Source organism: Passer domesticus, chromosome Z, assembly GCF_036417665.1.
Source record: "Passer domesticus isolate bPasDom1 chromosome Z, bPasDom1.hap1, whole genome shotgun sequence".
Classification (NCBI taxonomy): Eukaryota; Metazoa; Chordata; class Aves; order Passeriformes; family Passeridae; genus Passer; species Passer domesticus.
This window is the reverse complement of record NC_087512.1, coordinates 63,093,076-63,108,017: the sequence shown is the minus strand read 5'-3', so window position 1 is coordinate 63,108,017 and position 14,942 is coordinate 63,093,076. Positions and strand designations below refer to the sequence as shown.

The window sequence follows — 14,942 nt, the reverse complement described above, 5'->3', positions numbered from 1 at the left end:
GCAAAGAAGGGCTCCTCAAATTAATTTTGTCTGTCATAAACAATCTCATGTATGGTGGTGACACACTACAGAGTAATTTTCTCCAGGGCTGGAGTAGCTGCTGCTGCCAGAGCAGGGCCACTAAGATGATGAAGGGACTGGATGACCCCATATATGAGGAAAGGCTGAGGGAGCTGTGACTCTCCAGCCTAAAGCAGAGCAGGCTCAGAGATGAGGCTTGTTTTAAGTGTTGTTTTGTTATGCTCTGAATACCTTCAAAATTTTACCCATATCAAACATGGAAATGGCCATGTGAGGTAGGTGTTGCTTCTGTACAATATGGTTAATGATTTCCTGTGCTCTACTTTATCACTGAATTGAACCTGTGGATGGAGAAAGAACACATGCTATGAAATTACTTACCCTCCTTCTTCAGAATATTTGTGGCCAAAGGCAAGGATGTCAGATGCTCGGCCACTGCCATCACATATCACAACAGGAACAGGAGGAGTGTCACGCAGGTATTCCAGAACAATGGAGATGACATTGGGACCTCCTTCCACAATAAGGGCTACCACTGGAACCCCTTGGCCAATTCCTGGAGCAAAAGAAAGAAACAAAAAAACCAAACCAAACAAAACCAACAAAAAACAGCCAACCAACCAACCAAAAAAAAAACACAAACCACAAACACACACAAAACAAATAAATAAATAAATACAACAATAAAGAAATTAAAAAAGTGCAAAGCCAGCAAGGCAAACAAGACATAACAGAAGACAGAAGAATAGACTGAAATAATCACATTATGACTGTACAGTGTAATGTCAGAGAAAATGCATTCAGTAAATCATTATTTTGAGGACAGATGGGACCAGTGTAGCTATCTCCTCAGTTCCACTTCATAAACCATTATATTCTGGAATTATCTACTATTTCAAATACAATAGTTATGTCTAAATAGACCATGCTTGTTTTTTTTTTCAAAAAGACCAAATCTTGTTTGGAAATCATAAAGAAACTACTGCATTTCTTCCTCATGTGTTCATAACCAAGACTGGAATCTTGCTTGTGGTCTAGCTTTTGCATGATATCAGCTTCCCATCACTGGGTCTTCCAATAGTTTTGCTTGTTGTTTCAAAATTACCTCCATGATATTTTTTCCTGCTCTGTGGGATCCACTTTGAGGATGCAGTTGGGCAGCCCTTTAACCTTCTCTTCAACAAACTGAACACATTCTCTTGCAAGTCAGTTTTGTACCTGTGTTTCACCTCTAACCAGTCTCACAGTTTTTCTCTGAATTCTCTCCAATTTTGCAGCGTGTTCTTTGAGTTGCAGACCCCACACCAGGTACATTGCTCCAAAGAGAGCTGAACTGGTGCCTAACCAAAGGAGAGGCATCTTCATTTTATGCACTTTTGGTGTAATTACATGGGATCCCTCTGCAAAAGTGGTAACACAGACTGCCAGGAGAGTTTTGTGGATTTAGAGAAAGGCAATTTGATGCCAGGCTAGTGTTAACATAGCTAGAAAAGCTTTTAAGGTAGTCACTTGACCAGCTGAGATTAGGACATTCGAAAGGACTCAGGCAACAGAAGAAGTTGAACATTTTCTATTAGAAATTTTTTCCTGACAGAAGTTTCTTTTCCTTTTCAAGTAGCTTTTTCTAAAAAAACCTATATGCATTCTGCACAAAATTCTGCCATTTCACCAAAAAAAGAAAAACAAAAAGAATGTCCTTCACTATTAATAGCTGGGTTTGAAAAAGTTGCACAAAGCCATGTAACAACTGTTAATAAGTCTAATGAAGTTTTCATTTAGAGAGTGTACAATTCTCCAAAGCAAAGGTAAGTCTGTGAAGCTGGAGCATTAAATCTGATTAAACCCTCTAAAAATATTTACAGATCAAATGATTTTCAATAATTTTAAGGACTTGAATTACTGTCAAAAATTAGATAAACTATTCTTTAAGAAAGACAGAAAAAACCTCTTCTCTATATATATAAAAGGAAAATATTCTAGGCATTTCTTGAAACATTTTGAAGGAAACATTATGTTTCCTGAAGTGATTCTCAGCACGCCTTGTAATGTTTGTCTCTACTGTTTGTCTGTGGCTTTTTTATCATTAACTTAAGTAAAATGTGTGGTGCTTATTAATGTTAAGAAAACCACAGGTAGAATTATGAAATGTAGGCTAATGAAAAAGCATATGAGGGGTGGAGTATAACAAGGTGATTAACAGAATGATTTGCACAGAGAGCAAGGGTCAATTTTTTCTAATAATATTAAAGACTTCCCTGAATTGCTGTTCTACCCAATCTAGACACCTGCTAATAAGATAATATTAAGAAGAATTCTTAGTAATGTGACAAATTGTGTCTGGATGATCTTGAGGATTAATAGAAATCGAGAAAGTTCACAATTTGAGATGAAAAGCCATTTATGTGGTGTTTAATAAAAGAGGGCTGTAAACTGGGAACGCATTAGGAGGAAATACTAGAAAAGCTGATGAAAAGAGGGCTGTCTTTGTTATAGGAAGACTACGAGGAAAAGTTATGATCCTGGAATACACACAGCAAAACATTTTCAGGAGGAAATGGGCAATTCAGTGCCATTGTGCAAGCCACTCCGGAAATTCCATCCAAAATACTATCTGTACCTGTGCTCAGGCTGGTTCAGAAAGAACAAACTGGAATGAAAGGAGGAAAAAGCCAAAAGGAGTGTATATAAAGTTGTCATCTTATGAGACAAGATTCAATGAGTTTGACTCATCTTCCTAGCACATTAGGGGGGGAAAGACACCATGACTGAATACTGCCATGACATACAGAACATTAGAAATTATCAGTTTTAGATAGAGTTCAGAAGATTCTTGTTTATCAGAGGAGTGAAGTCTCTACAGCCTTCTTGTAAGACTAAAAGGGAAAACTTTTTGTATTGAAATGATGCTCACCAATCATCATAATTGCAGTTCTGTTGTGTATCTTAAACTGCTCCCGAGGCAGGTTCTGTCCTTCTGCGGAAAGTCTGTTCATTCCCAGTGTTTTCCACAAGATAAAAAATTCTCATAATATAAATAATTATGGTTAGTCTAAATAGCTGAACTATTTTTGCGGTTTTGGGCCATTTGAAAATATGTCTAAAATTTCTCTTGCAATCTTTGATTTTCCTTATAAATTTTTTCATATATATTTTAAATAAAAGCCTTTATAGTCACAGGAGTTGCCAGGCATATAAAAGTTCTCTGCAAGTGTTCCAGTTGTGTTTCACTGTAGTTAATCAGATGGCAGTTTTTCTGTACTCTGGTTCTTTAGAAATACATTCAGCATGAAAAGAATCCTCTAATTTGACGCTAGTAAAATAAAAGAACTTTTCTCCAATTCAGACTCCAATGAAACTTTGTAGTTTTAAGTTAAAAAATTCCCCAAAGTCATGTGAACTTTGGTTTATCATGTACAATTAAGTTCCAGACTGAAATGCAACTCTTTAATCATTCTGGCATATTTCTTTGTGAGACAAAAAAAAGGATCAAAGCACAAACTTGATTTCTATATCTCGTTTTCATTTAGGAAATTCTCTCTGGTTTTAGCAAATAGATTATTTTTATTTTAAATTTCATTGTTCTCCATAAATAATTTTGATTTGGAAAAATCTACTGTTTCTTTATTTTGGTGGGCAAATTATTCCAGTTAATTTCTGGAATTAGAAATGATATTTTAAATCAGTTAATAATACTTTGTTGCAATTTCGTCAAAGTATAACATCTTATGGCTTCAGGAAAGTTCTCTTGACTACAGCTGTCTTAGCACTAATGTTATGAACTTCCATGGACTTATGATAATTAATTTCTGAGCAGTAATGGTATCCACTGTGGGCAAGAAAGTCAACAGACATAGTGAAATAACCTGCTTGAGTACCACAAAATTTCAAAAAGACAAGCAAATTGAAATTACCACATCTTCAGCTTCCTTTGATGTTCCCAATCATATTTAAATTAGTTATGACATTATATTCATTTGAGTATAAAAGCATAGCTACTTATACCAAGATGTCTGCAGCTCAACAACTCTCAGACAAAATGCAGAGTATATTTGAATTAAACTTTTAGAAATCCTGATACTAAAAATTCCTGGATGCTTCCCTGCTACTAAATATTAGGAATTTGGAAATTAATGCAGAGAGTCTGCAGAAAAATTTCAGTGTGTCTGAAGGTGCTGACTGACTATTTATAACTATGATGATATGAAACTGAGAACTGATTATGTTTTGCCTTAATGTAACACTGGGACAATTAGGAGAATGCTGGCATGTGATGCCAGCAAGAACCTCTAACTTTGAGAAAAAAGTAGCTGATAAACCTCTCTTTAACTGCTAATCAAAATCAGTTTCCTTCTAAATCACCTCAGAAATAAAAGAATGAGAAATTCTTTGTAAGAGCTGTATTTCTAAACAATAGTCTGCAAAGAAAGGGTTAGCAGTGCCTGATATATCCACAGGGAGCCTTTGGTTTCAGACACTTCATTTGGAAAGACAATGGCAGGCTGTCAGGTGAGATGCTAAATGCAGAGGTAATACATTCCTTACAATGTCAAGGACACCATCACAAAAAGAGTTTCTTGCTTGAGTTGAGACTGTCAGAAAGGAGGCAGTGCCAAAATGAAACCTTGCTGACATAAAACTGGACTACAGTACTGGAACGGCTGCTTCCTAGCACACATCCACAAGGCAGGAACTTTATGCCAAGCACTATAACGGGCAGTTCAGGAATTCAACAAAGAAAAAGTTTTCTTTTCATGTTTTTGTGGAATTTACCAAAAAATGGCCCTAGTCTGGGAAAAAATAAGGCTAGCACTCATCCTGTTGGGCTATCTTCAACAAAACTGTTGCTTTCATTGATAAGTACTTTAAAAGTATACAACCTTAAAAATTGTGTGTTTCACATTTTATTAACAAGAGAGTAACATTAATGCACTACACTGAAATATTGCACAATCTGAAACTGCAAAGAACCTTTTTTGGTACAGGGCAATACATTATTATCCTATCACATGGTGCTGTCATCCAAACACAGAAGAAAGTACAGTAACATTAATTTTTACTTTTTTCTGTTTTGTAGAAGGCACTAAATGACATGTTAATCAGCTTTTTATTTAATATCCTTTTAGAAACATTTTAAGTCTGGGAGAATTATTTTAAATATCTGAAAAATTATGGTCATCTGATAATTACATGGAGGATTTATTTTTAAATGTAATTAGTTCATTTTGTAAAGCATTTCTAGGATGATCTTTGGTTTCAAAAAGCCTTTTTTCCGTCTCCTTTTGGAAAGAGGAAACTTTTTGTCTAGCAGTATATCTGTGGACTTGAAATTGGCTGTGAATGCTGACTAATGTGTTATCACTGTGATGTTTATGTCTTAGTTAAATAACAGTTCAAGATGAAAAATAACTGGTTGCAAAATCAAAGGTCTTCCAACTTAAGAGTGGTCTCTGCATTTTTCTTCTATGTTATTAAAAATTGTTTGTTAGACAGACAGGAGATTTTTTTTCTCTCAGATTTTCAAAAGAAATATTAAGTTTGTATCCAATAGCAGGTATGTGGGAAACATCTTGTACTAACTGGCATATTATTATTTAATAAGCTCTTCAATACTTAATACTAAATTCTAAATATTTCATACTAAATTCTTAATATTTCTGCTATAAATTCAAAAGTACAGAGAGCCTCTCATGAGTTCATTTATAGAATATAGAAAAATAAGTCATTATTTTCGTTCAATATTATGATTCATACAAAAAAAAGAAAGTGTCAAAGACCTGAGGCTCATCACTATACTGATTTCTAGAAAAATAACTTGCATTTTGTATATTTCAGTAAGTGTGGATTTTTGCAGGGTAGATGAGACTGCTTAGTGTTTCACAGTGTCAGGTATTGTGGATACTGCTGGTGAAATTAGACTTCAATATTGTGCAAAAGATTTATATAGTCAACTTCAAGCTTTGTTACTGTGTGATTGCCTTTGTGGTCAGCAGCAGAGCCAGTGAGACTTTCTGACAATTGTGATTCCAGGAAAGTGTGTACACATCAGAACATTTTTCCCAATGTACACCAAATAGCACTTGTAGGCATTCCTGCTAATATACAAAAAACCCCATCATTTTCCCCTTGACACAGCTGTAATGCATAAATATGTAAATTAAAATAATAAACTAGAAGAAATCAATGTATTTGGAAATGGAAGGAAGGAAAAGCTGCATAAATATCTGTGTTGTGTGAAAAGGGGCTAAAACATATCTACTCTGCTTTGTGGGAGCCTTATTTTATTTTCCCAGTTCTTGGAAAAACATTAATATTTTACACTGTGAGTATATTTATAAATAATGTATGACTGTCTTATAAATTATTACTCCTTCTTTTAGTGAAGAGCTAAGCATGAGCTACCCACATTTTTATAGACCAACAAATGAATAAAATGCCTTGTTTACTACAAAATGCATTTACTACTCACGTTTTTAGCCCTTGTTTTAGGAGCCCCTTGTTTTGGGACATATCACTATGCTGTACACTATCTGTAAGTTCAGCCCTGAGTTCAGTCAAATAAAACAGGCTCTTTAGTTGACTAACCTGGCAGAAATGTGTCTAATTTCAGTATCATAACACTGCATGGTGCAAGGCACATCTGAGTTGATTTTCTGCTGGCCACCTTTGCTCCTTCATCAGGTCAGACGTTTTGGTGTGAGTTGTCCTATGTTAATTTCCTTTTTCTACCTGGAAATTTTGACTGTAGAGTTCGGTAATTATTCGGATTTGTTTGGGATGTTGGGGTCTCTGTCTGTCCTGCTGAAGGAGTTACTGCACAGCAGCTAGCACAGGAGTGACGTACAGCTGGAAACGTGTGCCACACCTCATGCACAACGTGCAGCTGGACAGCAAGAGCTCCAGAGGCTGGATGCAATGGAAGAATATCATGCTTAAGGTTACACCTAACACTGTGGACATACTGAGAGAGCTCAAACTGTCCCAGAGGAGGGACAGAGAAAGCCTGCACAAACCATCACATGATGCGTGAGCAGTCAACCTGACAGCTCAATGTCTTTTCCTAACAAGGCACAAGCTGCTCATCTGTGCAGTGTAGAAACAGGACTCTCAGCCTTCCTAGAAAACTTGAGCCTATCCTAGGCATGTACAGGGATGTATGAGGCATCACTGAGCTGGAAGGGTTCATCAGGTCTTAAGGAAAGCAGGTATATTTGTATGATCAAGGAGCCCATACAGTTTTGCACAGGCCTACTCTCCAGGTTCACAGATTGCTAAATCTTCCTGAACCCAGATGGCGGGGTACATGAATCAGCAGGTTTCTCCACTGGTCATCATACCCCAGGTTTGCATGTGCCTATCTAATGAGACAACAGACTCTCAGCAGTAGACAATTCCTATAACAGGCTTTAGACTTGTTTTGCACCACTAGCTTGTGTACATCCCTGCAAAGGATCTGCTGCTTATGGGCAAGAGCTATCTGTCTTTCTAACTGCAAAATTCTCCTAGGATAATGGTTTCCGTGAGTGGTAAACTCAATGCTCTCTTACTGAGTGACAAACAAATAAAAAAAATTACAAATCAAGAGATTTAGTTAGAGTTTCTACAAGTGTTTGTCAGGGAATGGTGCATGGAAAGGCACGCAGACCATTTTGCACATGTGCTCCATAGTGTAAAAAAACTTTAATTGTATCAAACAGATGACATGTTTCCAGATATAGGCTATTAATTCAACTGATGAGGTTATATACTCCAGGGCCTTTCAATGCAAGAATTGTTTACTTGAGGTATTTAGTAGAAAATCTCATTTAATTGTCAGTGGACGATTGATAAAACTGTTGTGAAGTTCAATAACAATACTGATGTGTTTACAAGAACTTTGACAGCTTTAAACTACATTTTGATCAAATCTGACCTCAGTTTTAACTGCAAAATAGCATTTCATTACACTTTTTTTGAGTGGCTTAAGGTGTCTTGAAACTCATATTAGAATTTAGATGTTCTGGTAAATTAAAGAAAAATAAAGTAAGTCCTTAGCTCAAGAAGTCTGTCTCAGAAGTTCAGTTTCTAGGCTATTGCCATGCTTCATGGGACAAGCAGAGTATATACAGCAGCATAGTGTATTAACAACGGCTGAAAGAAACTCCACATAAAACCTGTGGCTTCCAGAAACATTTCAGTCCAAGTGTTTACATAGTACTCAGATATCCTAGTGCAAGCCTTATCCACAGAATGGATAAACAATTAAACATGACCTGGAATTGAAATAAGCAGAAGACCTAGTGTAAGCTTAAAAGATTGAGGAAAATAATTTTAAATTTCTCAACTGATATTTGCCTTACAGTAATGCAGAGTCAATAAAAATTGCTCTTTGGTTGTTAATATAGCATGTCTAACCACAGGGTAAGTGATGCTTAAATAGATTTAAAATTATATTGAATTCACAACATCGTTAAAAGGTTTGACCACACAAATGTGTCTGCTTCACCTCTGGACATCCATGTGGTACTCCCTATGGTCCCATCTAGCTCAGAAGGACTAAGTGATAACAGAACATCCTAAAATAATCCAGATCCTTCATATCAGGTTACACTGAAATAAGATTTCAACTGGGGACTTTTTCTAGGCATTGGTTTCCAGGCAACTTTTTGGAAACACCTTCTGACATGTATGACACCTTTTTGGCTAAAATATCAATAGCAAAAGGCAAAGAGATAAGATCACCTGCACATACAATATGTCTGCATACTCCAGCTCTCAAATCACAGCTACAATATGTTTACCACTAGAAAAATTACATTTCTAAGTGATCATAACTGGCAAAAAGGGAATGGATCTTGCTTTCACAGGATGATGGAAAAGAGTGCTGGGTTTTATTACCCAGAAGTACAGGAACTTCTCCCAAATGTCACATCTTGTTCAAACCTAATTTCACATAGCTGCACTTTTTCAGTCAGCTTTTTCTTTTCCACATCCCTTGTGTTGACCATCTTCACTAGAGCAGAACCTCTTATTCCAGATATGGCAAAGACAAGAGAGGTATTTATTTTAATCCTTCAAGAACTGTTCCACAACAAAAGGAGAGAAATTTACAGATTAAAAAAAAAAAAAAGAAAAAAGAACAAAGAGAGAAAAAAAGAGGTAAAACTCATTCTACTCTTTTCTGAACACCTTTAATAGTTTTTTATATTCAGAAATTAAGGGGAACATCCATTTGTTTGGAGACTCATTACCAGGCTCTATGTCTAGAGAAATCAAACTGGTCTGGTAAGCCAATACAAAAAAAAATGTAAGAATATTTGATGTGTTTCTGAAATTCACAGAACTAGAGAATTGTGTGTGATTGATACACAACCACTACTAATAAAGAGAAGCTCACAACAATTTGACTTTTTTTTTCTTTTCAATTTAATTTTTCACGTTTCTACTATAGGCTTGTTGAATGTAATTTGCTGTAATTTCCTTTTTATTTTCCTGCTTCCCAAACACAATTTAAAATCTCTATTATGAATTTTATTTTGTTCATCTTTGTTATTTGCCTTTGTAGTTTTCATTCATTCTCCTTGTTCTCCTTGTTAGACTCACATCCATTCTGCATTCCTATCTTTATTATTTCCCTTTTGGTAAAAGGGAATCACTTTTTCACTTTCTCTCTGTCTCTTTCTGCTTAATCCATAATCTTCTTTTATCTCATCTTTGCTAGGACTATGATCATATTATATTTGTCCTGGTCTACTCTCCTTTCTCTTCTGCTCTACCTTGATACTTTAATTTTCATTTTTATTTGTTCTGTGCTCCTTCCTTGCCTCTCTAAATCCACCTACTGATGTATCTGCCATCCTGCCAGACCTGACATTGACAGACAAATCTGTGGACCTGACATATCCATAACCATGACCATAACCATAACCATATCTTCATTTAATAATGGACTGATACTAAAGACTTAAAAGGAAATCCAGCATGGTAACAAGAAAAGATTTGTGGTATCTTATTTGGATTTTTTTTTACTTGTCTTTGCAGAAGCATAAAGTTCAGAGAGTCCTCGGAAGAAATGTGACAGGGGAAGGGCCTATATAACACTAAACCCTGGGATTTGTGAGCTTCACAAGCATCCAAGCAACCACTGGGTTACCTTCTAAAAAATGGCAATACATAGCTCAGAGCTGGCACTTCAAGTTCAAAGACACACACACACAGAGACACACACACACAAGAACCTTTGTGGATTTCAGTCAAAATTTACCCTGTCCTTGCAGTCAACTTATTAGGGCAACATCAGAGGACCTAACTAGTTTCACTCGTCTTGGAGCTCATCACCTGTAGGCAATGGCCTATGACACACAGGAGTAACTACAGTTTCAGAAATTCTCACATTCTATCTGATCCTCCCTAGTGCTTTCCCTGGCTCCCTTTGGATGTGAGCACTACCATATATTGTATGGAGAGCTTTAGAAATCTATGGCATTGCAACAAATCCAAATTCTACATTACCTCATATTACATATTGAAGTATTTTTCCTTGTCATATTTTGCTTATTTTTCAACATATTTAACTCTATGTAATCTCAGAAAATTATCCCTTATTCTCACCTGTTTCAGAAAACTACAATAGGTGAGATACAGAATAGCAGAAATTTGGCTGAAGTGGATTAATCCTAAAATAATGTTTCTTAGTTTTGCAGCTTCAATAAATCTAAAACATCCAAAAATTAGGGAGCTGAAAACACGCTTTATCAGCTTTTTCACCCTGTACTCTTTTTCTTCTATATGAATCATATGAAAACACGTGTTTTAAACAAACTCATCTGTTTAAAGTCAAGTTTGTGAAAGGAATTTATAGATTCACTTGCATGGGTCTATTGTGTGCTTCAAAAATGATTTTTAACCTCGTGCTTTGTCAGCCCTTTCTGAAGTATGTTTTTCTTCAGTGCCTGATCAACAAACATCATGGTGCTTTTCATGAAAAAACCCAAGTCCAGTCTCTAGCAAAATCTGAAATGAGTCAAAACTTCAAGAAGTTCTGGGTTTTGCTGAAATTTCATACAAGTCTTATTTTCAATCCTGCAGCAGACTTCCTCTCCTAGAAAGCAGTCTGTACCTAAATCTTCCCAGCTACGTAGTTATGAAAATACATCTAGGACTGCACAGGACATGCTGAATCAAATGAGAATTCCAATGTATTTGATGATGATGTAATGGTCAGAGAAGGTGCCACTGATGACAGTTGAACGTCCCTTTGCCTCCCCAGCCCCCTTCATATATTCTCAGGCATAGGATGACAAAGGGAAGTCCACGGGTCACATGAACAGATATTGCTGACATATTATACTGTCTAAACTGCCTTCTCTACCTACTCAAATCACCCAACTTTATCTATCAATTCCTATTCAGAGGTAATTTTTTTCTCACAGGCCTACCAAAATTCAAGTATATTAACCAACTCTATAAAGAAGAAAGATTAAATACAAGGTCACAGGTTCCAATGCCTCTTATCTATCTGTCTGTTTTTCAAACAGCATTCAGTGGAGGTAGAGCAAACCTTCAGCACCAAATGGCATGTTTAAAATCAGAATAACTGAAGCATGATATTGAACAGTAAAATTCTGCATTTAGTCCTCTGTGGTCTGGGAGACAATTTCTCTAGTAATGCACTGCTCAAAAGAAGAGTATTTGTTTCACAAGGTGGATCTACACACCCTAAGGATTTGGTGTGGTAATCTTCCTCAGAAATATCAACATGCTCCAGTGTGTAGGAACTGACCTAGCAGTGCAAAGTGGTTCTTGTAGGCTTCAAAAAGGCTATAGAGTATATAGGTTGAAAGATTTATAAAAGGTTGAGAAGTTTATGAAAGATACAAAATAAAGCAAACTACTTCAAACTTTCTGATTTTTTTGAAGGGGTCTATTTCCAGTTAAACACACAGCACCTTTACATCCTCTGGCTCAACATTCTGGTTTCAAATATGTTTTTGGTTACATATCCATATTTTCATATTATTTCTGGCTCTCCTGGAAATGGAATTGTTAAAAATATACGAAAAGACCTTTTTTTTCCTTTGCCTTTTTATTATTTTTCCAGATAACTTTTTCTGAAGAAGAAGGTGGTAGCTAATTTTATGAAAAGTTTTCAATAGCAGAAAAAAGCCTTCCTTCCTCATCAGCACAGCCTGGACTCCTGCTGGCTAGGTGACATTACATATGTTTGTTATACTCATTCCTCATGTTAGTGAAGTCTTTTTGCCTCATTTTGTTCTTTTCACCTGCCTCTTTTCTTCTCTGGAGGCTGTATCTAATACTATAAAATGTCAGAAATCTAATAAGTATGGGATCATCTTTTAAATAATTAGAGGAAACATTAGATCTTTCTACATTTTAATCTATGATGGTAGCTGTTAAGCCCAATTTGAACATCACTGCTTCACTGACTGCACTCCAACCATTTCCAAAGCAAATTTTAAGACTGTAAAACCTCTGACAGAGAGTTACAGAGAATGAAAAATTCTGGCAGTATTCTGATGAAGATTTTAATATTTTGATGTATGAAGCCTTCAATATTAGCAAAATATCTGAATCTAAAAATAAAATGTCATTAACATGTGGTCAGTATGTTTTCAAGACCATTTGTCAGGTATGCAAATATCACACAAAGCTTATTTATTCTGCTTTTTGAACTACTACATTACCATTTCCTGACACATTCCTTCCTGATACATGTCGAATACAAGTATTATTACTGACACATATGTGGTATAAGACATGAAATGTACATGAAAGACAGAAAATGTATGTTTCACTAACTGGTTATGCATACACAAAAACATGCTATGAGTGCATGCTATGCTGTGCTGTAGTGGGCTATGCTATCCTAAGTGTCATGTCCAAATTCTGATTCTGCTGACAAAATGATATGTGTTCTTTTAAAGAAAAAGCATACAACATTCTTATTAATTCACAACAACTTTCATTCAAATGAAAAGAGTTCATACATGCAATGTGCAATGATCATTATATATAAATAATCCGTGTCCTCATCTTGCTCCTCTGCTCCAGTAAGAGCACTCATATGAAGGAAAGTAAGCATTTGTGATGCAAGTGCTTGGCAACCATGCTGTAAACTCTTTCAGGAGTTGAGAATACTTCAAGCAGCAATAAAAAGTCAGTTAATAGCAACAACTATGTTGTCATGTGAAAGGAAAGCCTTAGTGCCAACAGAAGAAATGAAATTATATGCATATTATAAAAATGCATACATGAGTCCAAAGCCAAAAGGAAGAAGCTTTTGGTAGGATTTTTCAAGATTCTGCAAGTGCTGGTAGAGGCCCTTTATATGTAATATGAGATAGTTCTAGACCACACTTGTTAATGAGAAAGCATTGTTCTGTGTAATCACCAAATGAGTGAAACCCACGGCATGTCAACCTATTGGAGTGACTTTGTTTGAAAATTATTAACAGACCTCAGATCAAATGTATTAGCTGAGTTGCTACATTGGCAATTACTCTAATATAACCATCTGTGGAGTAGCAGGAATGAATATGACTTGTAACTTCCAATGCACATTTTGTAGACAGATTTCTTTTACATTTCTGGTTCAAGGCACAGCTGATGTGTCTATTGCATTACTCAGCAACGTTCTGCAGAAATGGTAATGAAGTACATCTGAGCAAATGACCAGGCCATTCTACAGCACTTTGGAAAAATAGTTTGCTAGTGTCCAGGAATGTTATAATTGCAGAATTTGCAATAGGTAATCTCTAGTAATCACATGCTTCATTTATTTCCTTTCTCTTCCTTTACATCATCTGTTTGGTGACACATTCAGTTCTTGCTCTGTGTTGACCACTAGTATTTCCACAGGATGAGGAAAAAATAGACTAGCTGCACTTTCACATCTTGAGTGATCATAAGATATGCACTGATTTTGAAACCAGTGACCATACTGGTGAAAATTGTTCTGATTTTTTTTTTTTTTTTCTCTAAACAGCTTCTTTGGAAACACTTCTTTGCACCGTTGTGACCCATTTGAAAGAAGGTTGGGGTATACAATATTTTGGAAAAAGCAGTTGTAAAGGATACAAAAAATTTACAATGTACTGAAGACTTCTCAGGCATCAGGGAAAGAAGAAAAGGAAAAGAAGAAATTCTATTCCTTCTGAATAAAATTTAGCATTGAAACATAATACTTCAGAATGACTCCAGCCAAGGAATACTGTAGATGAGATTGGGGGATGTACATGAACCTTTAGAAAAAGAATAATTAAATCCTAGTCCTACAATATCATGGCAGATTATGTCTGAGGATGGATGTTTAATGACTTCTAGTTATTGTTGTAACTTATCAGATTACATTGTTTTAAATGGATTTTAGGTCTCAAAGACAGTAAGGACTTGTATGACATTTACGAAAATCAAGTCTAAACTTGAAAATTCCCACATAAATTGCAATTTTTCTGTGTTCATTCTTAAAAAAAGAATTCCAAGGTATATTATGGCTATTCAGTGTAAAACAGAAATTTTGTTCTAATCAGACAATTGTATCCTTAGACCATGGACTCAGGGTTACAGTGGGTGCCCACATGAATGTGAGGCACCAGCAAACTCTTGGTGCACATGAAGCACGCCAGGTACTTGGGTACATTAGACCAGTGTGTCAAGGGTGGGCTCTTGTCCCATGCTCACTCTGTTCATCACTAGCAGGGCAGTAGCTGAAGCACTGAATGTGGGTTTGTACTGTTCACGAAGGATGAGGAGAAACCGGCAAGTGTTCAGAGGAAGATGCATAGGTCACTAGAGGCCTAGAGCATATACCTAAGGAGGAGAGTTTGAGCCAGAATTGTTTGTTTAACCTTTTGAAAAGGAGCCTAAGGAGTTATCCTATACCTCCTGTACAACCTGCAGTGATGTTGAAAAGGCATCAGAGACAT

The 14,942-nt window shown here is 36.1% G+C and overlaps 1 protein-coding gene across 10 annotated transcripts in view; it reads right to left on the bottom strand.

Annotated features, from left to right (window-relative positions):
* TRPM3 (transient receptor potential cation channel subfamily M member 3) overlaps positions 1–14,942 on the bottom strand; it is a 404,729-nt gene that overhangs the window by 97,171 nt on the left and 292,616 nt on the right. For all 10 annotated transcript variants that reach the window (XR_010354336.1, XM_064405787.1, XM_064405782.1 and 7 more), the window contains exon 7: positions 403–577. Coding sequence is in view for 9 of the 10 variants with exons in the window: in XM_064405787.1 (XP_064261857.1) it covers positions 403–577 (175 nt within the window). In the remaining variant the exon portion in view is untranslated. The remainder of the gene's footprint in view (positions 1–402; positions 578–14,942) is intronic.